This window comes from Epinephelus fuscoguttatus, linkage group LG16 (assembly GCF_011397635.1).
Source record: "Epinephelus fuscoguttatus linkage group LG16, E.fuscoguttatus.final_Chr_v1".
Taxonomy (NCBI): Eukaryota; Metazoa; Chordata; class Actinopteri; order Perciformes; family Serranidae; genus Epinephelus; species Epinephelus fuscoguttatus.
Genome location: NC_064767.1, coordinates 27,057,271 through 27,076,591, shown reverse-complemented (window position 1 = coordinate 27,076,591; position 19,321 = coordinate 27,057,271). Strand labels below are relative to the sequence as shown.

General features: G+C 39.1%; 1 protein-coding gene across 1 annotated transcript in view; it reads right to left on the bottom strand.

Annotated features, from left to right (window-relative positions):
- Positions 1-19,109, bottom strand: part of tasp1 (taspase, threonine aspartase, 1) — a 28,603-nt gene extending 9,494 nt beyond the window's left edge. Inside the window, exons 1-13 of the mRNA XM_049600823.1 lie at positions 18,924-19,109; positions 17,971-18,175; positions 17,284-17,351; positions 15,236-15,304; positions 14,139-14,259; positions 13,281-13,365; positions 13,126-13,205; positions 12,599-12,705; positions 10,005-10,124; positions 8,017-8,095; positions 3,181-3,291; positions 1,259-1,366; positions 214-287 (exon numbers count right to left, since the gene is read on the bottom strand). Coding sequence (XP_049456780.1) covers positions 214-287; positions 1,259-1,366; positions 3,181-3,291; positions 8,017-8,095; positions 10,005-10,124; positions 12,599-12,705; positions 13,126-13,205; positions 13,281-13,365; positions 14,139-14,259; positions 15,236-15,304; positions 17,284-17,351; positions 17,971-18,133 — 1,185 coding nt within the window. The 5' untranslated portion in view covers positions 18,134-18,175; positions 18,924-19,109. The remainder of the gene's footprint in view (positions 1-213; positions 288-1,258; positions 1,367-3,180; positions 3,292-8,016; positions 8,096-10,004; positions 10,125-12,598; positions 12,706-13,125; positions 13,206-13,280; positions 13,366-14,138; positions 14,260-15,235; positions 15,305-17,283; positions 17,352-17,970; positions 18,176-18,923) is intronic.
- Positions 19,110-19,321: the final 212 nt, after the last annotated feature.

The following is a 19,321-nucleotide window of genomic DNA, read 5'->3' as shown; positions in this document are numbered from 1 at the left end:
GAGGGATTATTTGCCAGGGGAATAAGGAATGGAATCTGGTGGAGATAGCATAGACCTGTCTCTACTGTACATACTCTCCCTCAAGTCAACAGTGGAGCTAGGAGGGACAGGGCCTACAGTTTCTCAGGGATTCTGACTTTACAAATCCTAACTCAAGTGTATTTGAAACTCATTACAATACATTCTGCTTGTCGAGCTAACTGGGAAGCTTACCTTTGCTTTGCTATCCTGGGCAGACATGTAGCCGACACACATGCTCTCTGTGGTGTGACTCCATAGGAACTCCACTGTGAAAATACACAGATAAAAAAGGTTTATTACAAAATGAACAGGAAAAATAAATTACCACAAATATACATTTACATAATATAAAAATAATATAAATAAAAAGAACGCAGGGACAGAGCAAAGGTATGGGGAGAGAACAGCTTGTTATAAAACTAAAGTTCAGTTTCACAAAATGAACAAAAATCAAGAGTTTTCCATCTGCAGGAGGAAAAAGTCTAGCAGGTGACTCAGCATGGCAAGCTGCAGTAAACTCTGAGCATGCCCATTTCCGTGAAAATATATGACTTGCAGTTGTGACATAACTGCAGAGGAAGGTAGAACTTGTGAGCTGGAGAAGAAATTACAGCACCCAAAGGAAGTGGCTGACACACTGTTAATTCTTGTAAATCAACACAGAGCCCTTTGCAGACCACAGTAATCTGAGGTAGTCCACACTGTGCACAAGGGCTACGCTCCATAAACAGCATCAAACAGGGCCTGTACATCACTGAGTATGTGGTACTTTGGAGCATTTCATTATTCATTATTCATAGATCATGTTTAAAGTATCACAAAAGGCAAAGGGCAACATTAAACCTAGTCATGTGGCCTAAACTTTGGACGGACCTCTGATTAGGTTAAATTCAATGATGGTAGGTTTGCAAAAATAAAGCTCAGAAGCTCCAGGTAGAGAAATCAGATCCGCCAATACAATCAGCCAAACTAGGCAGTATTCAGAAGGCCTCCACTTATCTGAAGATTAGCTGATTCCATAGTGGGAGGTCTCTGTTTGAATCTGAGATGAAGGGTGTGAAACCAGAGCCTGATTGTGCAAGTTAAAACACGGACCACCCGCAAGGAAAGCTACAGAGCCTCCTCCCACCCTCCTCCCATCTATCTGATGATGGATTTTTAAATATTAACAGCCAAAAATCTCTGCTGCGGCATAGATATTTGGGTGCGATCACTCTTGAAACGATTAATGTCTTACCCAGTATACCCTGAATATTTTGAGATGGTTGAGCTTCCACACATCTGCAGCAGCGCAAGACAATTACTCCACCCAGAACACGGTCTTCACTGGCGAGAAAGGGTGAGCCTGGACACACAAAGAAAACACCACACATGAGATGACTAAACGAAGCGTAAACATGGTACAAAAAAAACTGACAAGTTTCTCCTCAATCAACAAAGTCTCTTGTGTACTTTTAGGTCTCCACCCTAACACTTCGAACCAAGGATAACACATGAGAGAACCAGACAAAACACAGCCTTTTTTAATTGAATTAAGGTGATCTAGGAGAAAAAAATCCTTCCATTCAAGTTCTCTGCCCTCCTGGCCAAGTTAAACAACTGAAAGCAATTATTCAGATGTATTTATTTTATTTAGCAGACTGTTAAATAAAAAAATAAAAAATAAAAAATTTCACTCAATTTGTATGGGCAGGTTTTTAGCACATAATAGGTTAATGACAGGTAGTGTAATTTTCCCCACACTTCATTCAGTCCTGTACCAAAATATTTCATTTAAAGAAAAAAATCCCAGCTGCATAACTCTCAAAGACTCTTAAGCTTACTTTCAAAAAACAAAAAAAATCTATCATTTGGATTGAGAACCTCTCTCGCTCCCTGAATAAACTTCAAAAAAGCCAACTTGAATGAGGTGTTGTGTATAGAAAAAAAAAAAATTGGCTGATTAGTGAGAGGCAATAAAAGAAAAAAGGAGTTTGGAAAAGCACAAACTAAAAACAGCTCCAGTGTGTTTCAAAACGTCTCAACACAGCAACAAGAAAAAAAAAAACAAAAGGGGGCAATTGGTGCATTTGATGAAAATATTTTGGTGTCTGCATGCCTTTGTTTCTTTGTTGCATTTCACACCGATTTTGGTTCCATGTCGTAATGTTATCCTTCACTCTATAAAACACTTTTGAGCGCAGCTTGGACGCCATTCACACAAAATCCTGGTATTTGTTGTAAATTTTATAAAAAAGGCTCTTAAATTAATTTTGTTACACGCTCCATAATAAGTCTGACATCTCTGCATGTTGTACACATGAGAGAGGGTCAATCATTGCCTTAATGCTCACCATTATTTTACCCATAACAATAAAAGAAGAATAAACTATGAGGGTTTTAGTATTTTTGAGAGGGAGAGGTGGTGTATGACACAAAGGGATCTAAAAATACTGATGGTGTTGTCATTAAAGATATTCTATTTAGAGAACCTGACAAATGTATGGTGAAGTTGAGTGAGAGGCCTCCACATCACAGACACTGTCATCATTGCTCTTGCTAAGGCAGGATTTATGGAGCTTCGTTTGACTTAATGTGCATCTTGAAAGGAAACAGCAGAAGAATTAACTTCAAATTGACTTCATCCAGCCCATCCAAACGTCTCGGTGTTACAGATGTCCATGACAAAGCCAAACTGGGACTGACTTCTAAAGGAGGCCAAAGCAAGGCAGAAACCGCCACATGTTTCCACATGTCCTCTCCTCCTCTGCTCTGTCTTCTCTGAGCTATCCCAGTGGTCATTCACAGACGCAGCAAACACAGTTAACAAGGCTTTCTAAAACTGACCACTTCTGAGAATATGGCAACAAAAATTACATCCTCACATGAACTTTCGACAAAACAACTGTGTCTTCCAAAATTATCTGCGGCTGCCCGCTATGATGTGTGGAACATTTGAAGTGTTTAAAGTGAAAACGATACATAAATCAAAAGCCGTCTCCTCTGATTCAATTATTTCCAGTGTTTCCAGTTGTGAGCTCATTCCTCATGTTATGCAACATCTGTTTGTTTGCTTAATTCTCTCTGTGCATAATTGTGTTTCTCGCAAACACGTTCTTGGCTAACAAATCTGTGTGTATGGAAAAGGAGAGGGAGTCGGGCTACATGTGGGTGACTCACTGATGAACTTGTTTTGCATAGCCTCCAGCAGTGCTTGGTGGGCATCTTCAGACTGCATGGCAGCAGAGCATTCCCGTGCCAGCATGGTGCGAATCAGATGCTCTCCACAGCCTGGCAAAAGACACACAGACACAGCTGAGCCTGTATCATTAACTTGCATTAACTCATTTCTTTGTTGCAAGGCTGCGTGCCTTCAATCAGAATTGCACAAGGTCTCCAGTGAGTTCACTTCAAGAGAGTTGTAGCACATGAAGTACAAAACCACTTACGTCAAAGCATCCGAGGCACATTGAAAAAATCTGACTTTTCAAACATGCGTATGGTATTAATCACATATTGATATTTCACATTTTGAAGTTTAAGTGAATTCTGAAGAGATCAATATGTACGTGCATTTCCTGATTACCATTTGTAATACTATGCTTTGATATTCAAAACTTGTCAAAATGATCACATTTTCCTAATAGATCTGATTATTAAGTTACATAATGGAAAATATTACAAAAGTAAGATTATTTTTTTAGATTGTACAAAAGATTTAGTGATGCCGCAGTCATTTTAGCACATTCTCAGCAGTGTGATGACATTAAGCTTTATTATTTCAGATAAATATGACAGCACCTTGCTCAAGGGCACACTGACAGTAATTGCTGAGGGAGCGTTTGTGTTTCTTGTACAGTTTTCCCTACCCAGATTCCCAGCTGGTCTGGGAATTTGAAACAGCAACCACCCAGTATAAATTCCACTTCTGTAAACTCTGAGCTTTGGCTGGCTCAGTGCATAACTACAGTATGTGCATGCATACTTGCAGCATGTATCACCATTACACATCTATGCATCAGTTTTATGTTAACAGGCTTTTAGTTTCCAGAGATAATTTTCTAGAATTTAGTTCAGCTTAAATGGCCAAACAAAAATAGTATAGAAACTTAAAATTAACAGTTTTACCTGTAAGGGCTGTGACACACATTTCCTACAGTTCACAGAAACAATACTCCTATGCAGAAATCTAAATAAAATCAGATAAGTGCTAGAAAGAAAGCATTCTGTTAAGTATTTATACAAACCAGGATCTATAAAAACCATGGTCAGCCCGTCTCACCTTACCCTCTACCACTTTCAAGTCAAAACATAGCAGGTGTACTTTTTTATATCTTATGCTTCTTACTGTTTCAAGGACCTGGTTGTTTGGAAAAAGACAGATATTAAATGCATGCTGCATACGTAAAATATGATCTTGATCTTTCCTATATGTGAAGTCTGCCTGCACTCAGGAAAAAGACAAGAAATGTGAAAGTGAAAACACATCTGGCAAAAGCTCCTGTGAAACCCCATAAAGACTGAAGAATATAGCCTTGTTGTTTCTGTAAACACAAATGAAGGCCTCGTAAAATATCAGGTAACTACAACAAAACCGAATGCAGGTCGGTAACTGTGGAGACCAAATGCCTGCAGCAATTTGAAGTTCTTTTTTTTTAATGAGAGCAGAACGTCAGATTGGCCAGGTACTGTGCCTTTTGTACTGTGTTTACCGTAAACCGCTCTGTCCCAGGGGAATGAGATATTATGGCAGCACAAACACAGTTGAACTGGAACTGCAGCGAGACGCCCAGACGAAAGCAACTCAACAGAAGAGAAATGTAGAAAGGTACGAGGCCAACAATGTGAGACGCAGTATGTGACAGAGAACAGTGAAGTTGGTGAGCTGTTCTCTCATGGGCCACAGCAAAGTGAAGGCCAGACGAAGCAGTCAACGCATATAAAACAATGACCCACATGAGCCGCATATTACAAAACAGACTAGAATGGGGGGGGGGGATGGAGGGAAGAAAGAGTGACATACAGGGTTGAGGACCGTACTCCTTGAGTCAGAATGAAAATGATTGTTTTTCTGTTTCTTTTGATGGGAATGCCTTTCATGTTAGGAAATTAAAAACAGGTGTCGTACTGGAACACACATTATGTTCTCCATACCCATACGGAAAGCTTTTTTTTTTAAGCAACATCAAAGGCAAAGCCACAATATAGGAGGACAGGATGAGGTGGAAATACATACAGAGCAAACATCTATACTTCATCTACTGGGATAAATGATGAGCAGCAGACTATTATCAAGATTGAGTTCTTATACTGTTTGTTTAATATAATAAATACAAGATAGATCAGTCGAAATGGGCCGGACGATTTATAATCTTTAAGCTGCAGACTACAAGTGACGGACCTTTAATACCAAGCTGACGTCATGTGGGATACAAATGTACAGAACATAGTTAAAATCATTATTTACCTCCGAGGCTATGTTCAAAAGCAGTACATAAAGTAATAAAAACCTTCATGATGCTAATATATCTAAAAAACTGACGTTATGATTACAGGACAAAGTCCAAAGAATTGTTTAGACTCACTATAAGTGCTTTTGTTGTTAGACTACCCTAAACTTCTCACCGATAGCTAGTCATAATGTATTCAGACAAGCTTTAGCGGTGCAAAACGCTGGCTATCTCAGTGCTCTGAGTACTATATGACTCAAGCTTCAGCCTGTCTGATCAAATCAGCTCGTCTGCACTGACATGCATTAGGCTACAGATCCACATCAAAAGGTTTTAATGTTCCCCAGAAGCTATGTTGCAGACGTCTACACATCTTAAAGAAGTGGGCTAATATAGCCCCTCGACCTCACATTCACAACCATACAGCTCACAGCCAGCAATGTTGCTTTCAGCTAAAAGATGCATGCACTCTCCTTTTTGGGAAACACTAAAGCACACTTGTATACGTTGTGTAAATATGTTCAAGAAGAATGCGAGTTGTTTTTGAAATGGCAGATTGGTCCTGAAAGGGAAGGATGTCTTTGTCCAATAGAATCTGTGTATGAGTTTAAATCCTAAAGAGCCAGCGCTTCAGGAGATACCCTCACTGCGCCTGTGTGCTGTCAGCAGACAATGGGCAGAAGCAGTGAGGTGGTTGCTATAGTTTCTCTATATGCATACATGCATTTTTATTTTGTCTAGAAGTGTCAACAGTCCCAAAGCAGGGTTTTAAAGTTAGAATTATCCTCAGAATTTTCTTCCCTGTCTGCTTTCGGTGTGAATCTTAGACTTTTAGGCCATTCTCATCAGGCTGATAAAAGACTTAAATATAAGAGGTCACACTGAGTGTTGCAGGGATTTTATTATCTTAAGTAGTCCCTGCAGTCTTTCCATCATTAAATATCCATTTTAAATCATTGTTATCAATCAATCAATTTTATTTATGAAGCCCAATATCACAAACCACAATGTGCCTCAGAGGGCTTTACATCATACGACAGCCCTCTGTCCTTTGGACTCTCACAGTGGATAAGGAAAAACTAAAAGAAAAACTTTAATGGGGAAAAAAATGGTAGAAACCTCAGGAAGAGCAACTGAGGAGGGATCCCTCTATGTGTGCCAAATGTGATATGACAACATGAACTGTCTAAATAGCTCTGATTTCCTGTGATAAACTACTGACAAGGTTTATCAGATTGTCAAACCTTTAATCTTGATGACCTGCTAACCACAATGGGAACTTGCATGATTGCCAGCTGGAGTAATTTAGATTTCCACCTCTGCATGAATTGCAGAAGGAAGGAAGGAATGAAGGAAGGAAGCAAGGAAGGAAGAAAGAAAGAAAAAGAAAGACAGGACAAGCAGCACATAACAGGTGACAACTATAAATTATTTCCATGGTATGAAGTCTCTGAGGGACTATGAGGAGTGTCAGAAACTGTCTACAAAGAAGAGTGCAGAAGATCTGAGTTGTATTGCTCTTAATGCACATGCAGATATTTGAAGTTTTAATAGTGTAGTATTGAAAATAACATGTAATGCAGAATCCAAGTTGAAAAGAACTTTGGTGCATTTAGAGAAAACATTCAATAAGTTCCATACTTTTCACTTTGTATTGGCACAAGCATATTTTAATCTGTCTTTTCCAAGCAAAGAATTTGTTGACTGTCTACTGCAGCAGAGAACAGAGCATTTTGATATTGGGAATATAAAGTAAAATCTGCATTAAGATTAATAGTTTTAAAAATTGAGTTTTCAGTTAATCACTGTTGCACCTAATTAGTTAAAGCTCGTCAAAGGATAGAGCTTATGACTGTGCATAGCTCACATGCAAAATGAAAACCTGGAAGGATCAATGCTTGATCCTTTTTGCATGTGATGTACTATAAGCTGAATTATTTTTGAAATATCATAAAAGGTAAGTAATACATATTAAACAAAAAAAATGATTTTCTTAGCGCATACATGCACAAGTCTTTATTTTTTAACATAAAGATAAATACATGAATCTTGTAACAAAATGATTTTAGAAACAAAAAATGCGGCATTTACTTTGCACTAGGAATTAACTACCAGGTTTAATACCACTCATTTATTATCTGAAACTAGATAACTGAGCTTGAGGTGTGCACATGTATTATCTTTCTGCTGCAATTCCAGTAGTTCTCTCCATCATGTCTGCAGCAGGTGTCTCATGTCAAATGTCATTTCAAAGCTCTGCAATGCACCTGGCATGCAGCTGACTAAGAGAGAGCTGAGAATGATGACTCAATCAGCTGAGGAAGTGACTGATGAGAGTCAGTCAGCAGGAATGGTTGGAGGTCATCGGAAAGTATTATCAGGCTTTGTGAAGCTTGACTCACTGAGGTTAAATAAGAGGCTCACATCAAATATCTGTTTCTGATTCATATCATCTCCAAAACAAAAAGCAGGCCGGTGGTAAACATTAATGGTAAGGGGAAAAGAAAGGGAACACACACATATACACAACTGCGGTGTAGGTTGTAGAGAGTGCGCTGTGGTATACCTGAGGTACTCACTGCTGTAGAGTAAGGGTTCATGTTACAGGCATTTTCAGCCCAGCAGCCACATCCATAATGAGCAGCCTGAGAAGAGAGAGGGACAGAGCACGTTTTAGATGCAAAGCAGTTTCATTGCAGTATCAGTTTTAACTTTTCTGTTTTGGAAGTAATGAAAAGATCATAAATTCTCAAATAATCACTTTGCTTTGCTCACGGCCAAATGTAAGAATTTAAAACTAACACTGCAGGCTGGGGTGGACATTTCAGCCTAATTCACATTTCCACATCATTAACTACACTAGAATAACATGGCATACTCAGGACTCTACTGCTCTGAGCTTGAGGTTTTTAGTGTTGATGAGGTTAAGGCAGTAAATCCTACTGATTCATTCATTCTGTTCCCAGTGTAAAGTTGTTGTTTTTTTTCCTGTTAAGATACTCTTATGCAAACTCATAACTTCCTGCAGCTTCCTCAAAGTAAAAGACTTCCAGCACGGAAATGTTTTACTGCAATTTGCTGGGTTCACTTTGACATTAAAGAATGGGGCACAGGAAATGAGGATGATCAGAGTGTCTTCTTCAGTAGGTCACCTCATTAATTAAGGTCTCTGCATTAAGAAGCAAAACTTTAGATCCATTAATTAAATCAAACAGCAGTGATGCTGGATTGAGGCAGACGCAAATGGAGGGGATCAAAATGCCGGGGGGGCTTCTTTGGTAACAAAGACTCATATCTGCTGCTTTCAGACTTTCTAAGGCTGGATTGACGAGTTAATTTTTGGTCACTAGGCAACATAAATACTCCAAAACACGCAGACAGATTGATTTGATTCTTTTGACTAAATGAACTGATACATTTAAAAACAATGCTGATTCTTTCCTATGGAGTCTACATTTAAAAATAAATGTCCAGTAAATTTCTGTCAGCCTGGTGCAGAAAGTTTGGCTGGCTGCTGTCCTCTTAGCTCCTCATGAGCTGCTGCTGACTGACAGACAGCTGGTTGTTGGGACGGAGACAGGCAAATAGAGTTCAGAGTCACTACGGATCAAACTGACAGAACGCTATTGCAACTTTTTTGGTGAAAACGACCGCAAAAAACACATTCAGGAACTGTGAGATGGCATCATAAAGAATGTGTGGGCTGTCAAACCAAAACAATGAGCTAAAAGAGGTCAAAAATCCCAGCAGCGTTGGGTATTAAGTCCCTGCAGGTTTCTTAATAACTTTCTCATAAAACACAAAGTCATTTAATTGACTGTTAATACAAATACGACTGATTAAAGTCATTCTCAGCAGCACTTTGTCTATTTGGTGCATCGTGCTCAGGTTATTCTCCAACTGGTTTAGGGCAGAGCTGAGCAACCTTTACCATCACAAGTGCAAATAAAATAATCAAAACATCTTTCCAGAGCCGTAAATCATGTTTTAGCCATATAATGTAGGTAACACAGCCTATTAAGTGTAAATTAGCCTCTCACCATAACATAGGTAAAAATACAAGGTGGCTACTATGCATTGGGTTATTTATGATTTTTTGGTACTTTAACTTTGTGGTGTTGGTGGTAAAAGCAAACAAATCTATCCACACGTTGCTGAATTCTCTATTTTCCCCCCAAGACTTGGACTTGGAATCAAAAGCTAGCCTAGCCAGGAAGACTAAAGATTAGATATCGCGATTGATATTCAACAAGTTTTACAGTAAAAGGGACCAGGTCATAGATGTATGACCATGACGCACAGGCTGCTTTATTCATAGCAACATAACACACAAACTACATGTAGGTGTACACTATTTAAATAGAAATTCAACATGTATCGAACTAAAACATTTACTCAAAAAGGACACTAAAAAGAAAGACCTGTCTAATAAAAGCTGTCGCAGAAAAAGGCCTGATTCAATGTTGTAAATTATATCTTTATGTAATACTTAAAGAAGTGGTTATGGGGGTAAAGACATGAACGGATGAAGAAAGGAGAAGATTGCCTGACTACCTGGCCAACCCTGCCGGGATGCTTCATGGCCAGACCTCCACTGGACACCGCTGCAGCTACATTCCCTTCCAGGTCTACCACAACGGCTCCCACCGTGTCGAGGCACCCTGAACCATTTTCCTGGATCACAATAAAGAGAGGAGTCACGTGAACAGAAAAAAAACACACATATATACAAATTGACATGTTCAAATGAGAACTGATCTCATTTTAGGCAACATAAGGAGGAGAAATCCGATCATTCACATTCTGAAGCAGAGACATCATCTTTGACTGAGGACATTTCCAAAATTAATGTAATGCATGAATTTATGAATCACTCTTCCTTGCCCTTCATATTTCATCAAAAATGTGCTGTTGTGATTTCAATCGGCTGTTTTTGTCCTTCCCTGATTGCAGTTTGCTTTGGAAGTGACTTGTTTGTGAACCATCATGACTCAGACGGCATGATAAATAGACTCCTACAGGGTAAATGTGCAAAATGGCATTATGATACATGATCAGAGCTCCACTTCTACCAGAAACTTAACATCTTTATTGAACCCTGGACTGAAAGGCAGAATAAAAAAAAGGCTACAGTGTTTCTCGTCTGTCTCATGCTCTCCTAAATCAGCCCTGTCTCCGAGCTTTTGAGGCCAAAAAGAACCAGAGCCAACTGTTGCAAAATGCTACAAAAGACCATCCTGTCATTCCTTATCAGTGTCCTTGAGTGAAAAAATCCACAGTAAATAATGACTGTAAAACTTTAGGGCATCTTTGGGATTATATGGAAATGCTTTAGATTTTCCTAAACAACACTGCAACTATACACCATCATGAGACAGGTGCCTATACTGCACAAAAAAAATAAGACTGGAAAGATTTTATTGCTTGGCAAAAAGACAGAGGCATAAAAGGAACACTGTGTACGCAAATTAAAACCAGACTTGCTACAATGATGCTTTGTGTTGAACCCATAAGTCTCTAATAGCCGTGATACAAAAGGAGGTTATTTCCTGTTAATTGGCTTTATATGTCAATGGCAGAGTGAAAAGGTTGATGCCAAATTCATGTAAAATGACCTAAAACTCTGACCACGGTATGCATGTGAACAGTCACAGTCTGAGTATCAGTCATGGTCAAATTGCGGTAGCTTAACTGCACCGAATGGTCACATATTAATCTTATATAGGTCGAGCAGTTTTGTGTAAATGTGTAGGAGACAGATGAGGACAGAGGGCAACTCAAACCTTGAACTCTCATTAGGCTAACAAGCTGTTTGACACAAAAATCTATCACTTAATCATATATCACTTGCCTCGGTCAACAAACAGTCATCTTAGTTGTTAATCTTTCTTCTTGTGGATATATCATTAATACTGAGGATTGATTTAACTGAACTAAATAAACAATAACAGTGTTCAAAAACAGGTCTAATGAAGCGTATGGGGCTGTGGCTGTTTACACGTTTTACTCCATTTAACACAGTTCACATCCGAACCAAGATAAACTCTCCCACCCTCTTCTGTGCTGCTGCCACTGCCGGTGACGTTAGAGCAGAATGAGTCTGCTCTCTTTCTACTCAGCTCATCATCCAGCCACTCTTTGGTTGTGCTGCTCAGGGCACTGAAACTTTGCACTTACTCTTGTCAACACTTTAATCGTTTCTGGGAACCCTCTGTGCAACCTGGTAATGCCATTTCCTTTAACAACCCTGTGAGAATGTGAGATCATAACTGGCAGAACGGATCTTGATGTCTTACTTGTGGAGCGTCATTAAACTGCTTTCTTGTATAAAATACCAAATTGTACTTGATGTTTCCTGCCTTCTTTAAGATGCAGTTTAATGTCTTGCATAACTAGCAGTTTGGAATGTGGAGTAGGCTGCAAGTATACTGAAACTGACTTGAGGATCACACGTTCATGTTGAGTTTGAGTATGTGTGACTCTCTTGTGATTTTCTATAAGGTAGAAAAGCATGCTTACACTGTTGCTACTGCTGATCTCTCCTACGTTTGACGCAAATCAGTCTTTGTGTAATAATTCTTGGGAGTTAAATTATTGTTTTAATTTAAATATAACAGCACAGTTTGATCAAAGTGAAGCACAGCTCATTTTGTCAGTTCATTAGACCTCACTGCAGCACCACGTGCAGGCACAGTATCACTTTGTCCCCCTCAAGGAAGTACCACCCATGAGATGGTACAGTCATGTTACGTTTGTGGCGATTTACATGGATTTTTATTGGCTCATCAACAATTAATTTCTGAGCCTTGTTTAATATTTGAATGTAGCCCAAGCAGGGAAAGTTTCAGGTTTCATCTGACAGGCCAAAATATGTGGTGGAAGGCCAGATTTGGCCCTTAGGCTGCTATTTGCCAACCAATTTTTTATTACAGATTTTGTTAAGTGCAAATGATGCTCGTGTTCAGGTGGTTAGATGGTTAGCATCTGTGAAACGGAGGAAAAAAAAGGTTGTTCGCTGTAAGTAATACAGCTATAAAATCTGCAGAAAGGAGTGAGTCCATTCTGACTCGAGTGATGCAGCTGAGAAAGAATACACTTGACGCCATTTAAATAATTTATGGTATCTTAACTGATGACATAGCACTTACATTTTCACTTGATTGTCGTCTTTTCTTGGCCTGATTATGTCCCGTGTCCATTTTTTCTGCCAGCTCCATTTTTCGCTTGTTCCTCTTGTACGCAGATAAACTGAATTCTGTGTGTGGAAAGAAATCTCATAATAAATCCATATAAATGAATGCACTTCTTTCAATGGCTGTTTTGAAGTATTGTGTTTTGGTTAAGATTTGCAGCTACAGAAAATCAGTTTCTTAGATGAGTGGTTCCCAACTGGTCCACCACGGGATCCAGATTTGTCCTTAGTCATTACTTCAAGGTCCACACAGTTTCAAATATTCAGCGTCACACTTCTCTGTTAGCAGCTGTCTGTTACTCACTCACTCTACAGCAGAAAACAGCACCTCAAAATAAAAGCTCTGTACCGGATAATCACTGTACTTCAAAACAAAGTGTCTTTTTTACAAACTTGACACTTGTCCACTTGGATTATGACCCACCAGTTGGGAACCATTGTCTTAGATGAAGCATGTTTCTGATTCGGTGCAATATAACTCACTGGTGGCCATTTTCTCTGAGGGGCATGGTGGTATTCCATGACTGACTGCCCAGTCGTGTGCTCCTCGCCCCACTAAAAAGCTGACAAAAGAACACAAATTAACAAGTGGATATTGTCACATTAATACAACAATAATTAATAACCATTATAATCACCAGGGTGGTATTCTGCCAGCTGATAGTTTCCCTTTCTGTGCTTCACTCAGTAGACGGTTTGCAACTAAGACTGGGTTCTTAATACCTGAAGGAAAAGTCAGAATCATCACAGGGCTAGCAGTTCATTCTACTTAATTTTTTACAGTGTGAACAAATCCAGATACTTTACAAACACACATAGTAATCCTTGATTCAAATCAAGCTTAGTTATACAGGTGGACCGAATATGGTTTTGATTTTTGTCATATCTGTGTTGAATTTCTGTGTATTGTTAAAATTTGTTCTGTTATTTTTCACATGGAATCTATTCACTTAGTTTACTGTCCATTTCCTTATTTTGCCATAGTCCCACAAGCACACCTAGGCAATCTGGGTTTCAGACTATTCTAACCTCATGAAAAACACAGGTTGGCAGGTATGCATTTCTATATCGAAGCCAGCAAAGTTTAAGTCATCATGTACAAATAATGTGGGAAACTGTTACATGATGCAGATGTAGTGATTAAAACAATCTGTTGTCTTTTGGACATCATGTTAACTGCCACCCCTGGGCGGTTATTTGGAATAAATCATGAGTCCTTGCAAAAAAAATTGCTTTTGTTTAAAGCCTTCAAGGAAAACTATCTGCGTATGCGGATGTGTACATATTAACAGCATTTTCTGGTTGTTCTCCAGGTAAAAAGCGGATGCCCCCCATTGTTTATGAACCTCTAAAACATCTGAAATGGTAGAATGTAAATCAGTAAAACATAAAACATAGAGGCTTCACTAATTGCCGTTACTTCCAGGTGACTGAACTTCAGGGCCACAACAACACATCAGCATTACATGAATACCACTACGTGTGTAATAACTCACCACTGATAGCCCCTACGGCGCCGTAATGCAGCGACTTCCCATCCATGATACTGGCATCACATTCAATTTCCCCTGACAAATTAAGGTTGGAGCCCATGCCCGCGTTTGTAAAAGGAGAGTCCTGAGAACAATTAAAAACATGCAAAGTCTAGAATAAAACTCTATTTTGCAATGAACCTTATTGTCAGTGTTAATATGCTGAATGAAAGTCATTCTATCTTTTTATACATCTTAACCAAGAAAAAAATGTCACTCTTTCTTATGGTCCAAAGTCCTGGTGTAATGGAAATAATTTCAAACAAGACAAGAATCAATATCTATTCTTATTTAACTTTTCAAATCAGCAGCTTATGTAATGGCCCTGCTGACTGTACTACATTTAAAGACTTTAAACTCTGCTTTGAAACAGCCTGATCAAAGGAAAACCACTATTATCACCGACTGAAAATCAAATACAGGATGAGGTTTAAAGCAAGACAATTAACAATACGTTACAACGTCATTAAAATTGCAGCTGGTGGACTACTCTCCGTAACACAATAACAATCCTGTTGCCACTTATGTTATCAGTCTGGGACTGTAATGGTGACACTGATTGGTTGTTTAGCTAATGCTCCTCTGTTCTGTGATAGCATCTTATTATGATGCTTCATTTTTGCATTATGCTTGAACTGTTTTCTAATGACCAGATGATGGCTACAACTTTCTGACTTCTCCTGACTTGGATGCATGTATACAGTACATGGCTCTTCTTTGCTGCACTACATTTTTTACATGTACATTTGTGCAGCTGCAGAGAGTTCATCAGAGTCACTGTTCTTTATTCCAAACCTGCCCTAAGGAAAATCATTTCTTACATCATCTGACAGGATGTGTGTACATGTTTCGGAGGCTAGAGTGGAATAAAGCTGCTTTGGATAAACACATACACATGTCAAATTAAGTTTCATATCACACCTAAACTTTTCTGGATGCTGATTTTTTTTTTTTTTTAAGTCCAGTCTGGGCCTAAGTATTAATTTCCTCTGAACTGGAGTGTTGCTGCATACTGAGGTAATGACAGCTGAATAATCAAACCTGGACCAAAATCAACCAACCTCAAGTTCAACCAGTGCTGCAGCCACTGCTTCCACTGCAAGTGCCCCAGCTTTGAGTCGGTCCACGGCCTGGAAAAGACACATGCAATAAGGATTCTGGATTGAGTTAAGTGTGGCTTGTCTGTGTGTATGTGGGGAAAAGGGACACAGACAGCATGAGGTAAAAGAACCCTAAAATAAATCTGCATGGCCTAATCAAAGTGCTACATCCAGTGGAAACTGAGCACAGCTCGTCACCCATCCAACACCATTCCTTTTGTGAAGTAAGGGTGATGGCAGCACCACGAGTTTGTTTTTCAGTCGTACAGATGTAAGGAACTTTTGAGGACATAAGGAACAATGAATGAAACAGAATACAAAGACATTCTTGAGAAGAACCTGCTCTATGGTGCCAAAGAACAAAGACTTCCATTCCAACAGCAAAATGATCTTAATACAGCCAAATGAAAACTGGAATGACTTCAAAACAAAAACATTAAAATGCTTGAGTGCTACTGCCAAAACAAAGATTGGAATCCCACTGAAAATAAATGAAATGACAGCTGTTCACAGATGCTCCCCATCCAACCTGAGCAAACAGAAAGTCGAGGAGAAAACCCCAATACCTTGCTGATCAAGCTGATAAACAAGGGAACTCTATGTGCTTTTTGAAGACATTTGATTTGCAAGCAAAAATGTATAAGAGGGACGTTTACACATGTTAGTGTTTAGCAACTTTAAGTTGCCTAATTTGTTGTCACACCAAATTGTAAGACATAAGGCAGCATTAAAACATCAAATTGGAGTACTGACCTAGTCTTTCTTTTTTGATGATCTACATTAAAGGAATACTTCACCCACAAAATGACCACTTGTAAATCAGTCATGCCTTGACTTCATGAACTTTGTTTTTCCTGCATGCCGCCATGGAAAACAGAAAACATGGTGATTTATTGACAGATTGTACTTCAAGGAATACCTCAGTGGCAAAATGAAAATTTGTCAGCTACTCATCGAGTGTTACCTTGAATTCATGAAGAAAACTTTTTTTAATGCCTCAATGGTGAATGTAGAATCCAAAAAAGGCAAACATTCTACCTGAAGTAAATGCATGAATGAAGTAAAGAAGGACTGTGTTTAACAATAGCAAAACTATATCGCAACATCCAGTAACAAACTCTCACACAGCTTGTGCAGTAGAGTCCAAGTCTCATTTATCCAGTCATATGCTCTGCATTTCTCAAACACATTCATTTTCGCTAAAAAACCTTCATATTGGGGCGTTGGTAGTGCAGTGAATAGTGCCGGCGTCCCATGTGCAGAGGCATTGCCTTGCTGCAGCGGCCGCAGGTTCGAATCCGGCACGCGGCCCTTTGCCGCATGTCAGTCCCCACTCTCGCTCTCTCTCTCTCTCTCTCTCTCTCTGTCTCCCCATTTCACTCTCTGTCCTGTCATTAAAGGCAAAAAGCCCACAAATATAATCTTAGCATAGACAACTTTCACTTTGAGTTCATTTTTTAAGTAGTAACCTTTTGGCGAAAATGTATGTGTTTGTAAAGTGCTGAGCATACGACTGGATAAATAATATAATAATAATAATAATAATAATAATAATAAATTGATGTTTTTATATAGTTTTGCCGTTGTTAACGTGGTCCCTTATTTACCAATAAATCAACATGTTTGCCATTTTCTTCACATATTCAAGGTATGTGATGTTACTTACAATGGTCATTTTGTGGGTGAGTATTCCTTAAAGGATCCAGCTCCAAGTCTTATAGGTCTAATGATGAGCTGGCACTTTTACAACTAAAATTACATTCAAATATAATAACGCAGCACCATTCTTAGAAGCAAGCCCTGAAAAGCTACTTAAATTACTAATCAATGTCAATCTGTTCTGTTGCTTGGCATTCAGAAACTAGTGCCAAGTGCCAAAATATCTGGACTGTCCTAACATTCCACTAAGAATATGACCAACTGTGTGTACAAACAGTGCAAGGTTATGTCACTTGTGTGCACATGCATGCATACAGTTTACAATCGTAATACCCTTATGGGAAACTTACTCGCTGGCAGGCTCTTTTGCACACATGCTTGTACTCCTTGGCCTTAGATTCAGAATGGTATCCTGCTCCTGAAAGTAAATAATAGGAAAAAGGTGTGTGATCACTTATACGGCGATGATGAAAGTGATGACCTCCACTAAGCGGAAAACTATAGTGGGATGCACATAAGCCTGTTGGTGCTTTGAAAACCATACTACTCTAAAGTATGTTTGCTTATTATGATATACTGCTTACGATTCCTTTGTAATAAACACTCTTATTATTCATTTATCTTTATTTAGTGAGGAAAATCCTTGTGGAGATGTCAGAAATTCTCAATTACAAGAGTGCCATGGCAAAGACAAGCAACAGCATATTAAAACAAAGTGGCAGACATACAACATATAACAGTTACATATTTTAAGATTTCAAAATCACAACATGGTTAAACCATATTTTGGATCACATCGAGGGCAATAGCTCAGTCAAAGCATCTACAACCTGATGCAACTTCCTCCAACTCCTTTTTGTTTTTTTAAACATTTGGAGAGACCAGCTTCCCTACACCCAAATCAGTCTGCAGCAAACTCCAAGCTGCAGGAGCAGCATACTTAAAAGCCCATGTTCCCATTTCAAGATGGACATTGAGGATAGCTAAAAAAAAAGTAAGCCTTAATTCTACCTGTTAATCATGATGTGCGCACTTACCTGCATGCACTAAAACAAATCCGCCAACATGCTTTGGCTTCTGATTCTTGCTTGATTCCTGTTTTTTGGACCATGAGTTGGCCAGGGGAGAGGAGGGTTGCTGCTCTTCAGCAGAATTCATTAGACTTTCCATAACCCCTGCATAACTTGACAAGCCGATCATGGCCTACCAGACAGTGGTAAGAAAATCATTTTCATGGAACACCTGTGACAAGAAAATCAACACAAATATTATCATTGAGGGATAATATAGGACAACACGATTTAATGTCTTTGACAGATAACCGAAGTGTAAAGAACCTGTTGCAAAGCAGTATGGCGGTTAACAGCTATGCACCACTGAGACCACAAAGCAGTGGCACAAAGGGGGCACTACACAGGTTATTGCTTGGATCAACACTACAACAGAAGCTGATTTCACTAACAATGAATTATGTAGCTGAAGTAATGAATCTGCACATGCTCAGTCATCTCAGCACATGCATTTATCCCTAATCAACTTCAGCTACCATTCACCAGTATAACTGGTCTGACAGTGGTGGAGAACTAATAACACATACTCAAGTACTAACTCGAGCACAAATGCTATGTGAGTAACATCAGCCATCAAGCTAATGTTATCTAAAGCCATGCTATCCATAGCCCAGATCCACAACACCACAGATGAAAGCTTGCACGTAACATAAAGCTATGATCCATCTCGTTAACCTAAGTTGACGTTATCAACTTTCCAAACTGCCCCTGCTGTTAATGCATCGTTACGCATGTCAGTTTAAAATTTGCCTTATTAAACAAGCTTTATTTTGTTCTTTACATTTATGTTTAATTGATTAAGAAAGATAGTACATTAAAAACAAGTAAGTTATTTCAAGTTAAGCTAACAGCCCTGTGTTTTCGTTAGCTTGTTAGCTAACAGCTCGCTAACACACACCAACAAAACAATCTCAACTTACAATTTCCCCTCCTCTCCTACCAGCGACAGACCTGCCTGCTAACCACGACGTCGCCCGACATGTGTTTAATACATATAAACGGCAGCTGGACCCATAAATCTCGCAAAGACAAACTTTGCTGCCACTCACTTCCACTCCTCTGTGCTAACCGCAGCTAGTTAGCTAGAGCATACAAAAGTACTTCCTGGTTCAGATACACGTTGCTAAGGAAGTGCGTTGAGTGCAAACATTGCAACACGTGGATGGAGCGAAGCTGCACAAAATAAGAGGTGGGTATGACTGCAGAGGAGAGAAAGTAGAACAAAATACATTTGCAAATGCATTTTTTTTTATCGCGGACTTGCATACATAAAATACACACACAAAATTGCGAATTTATTGTGTGGAAAAAACACGTA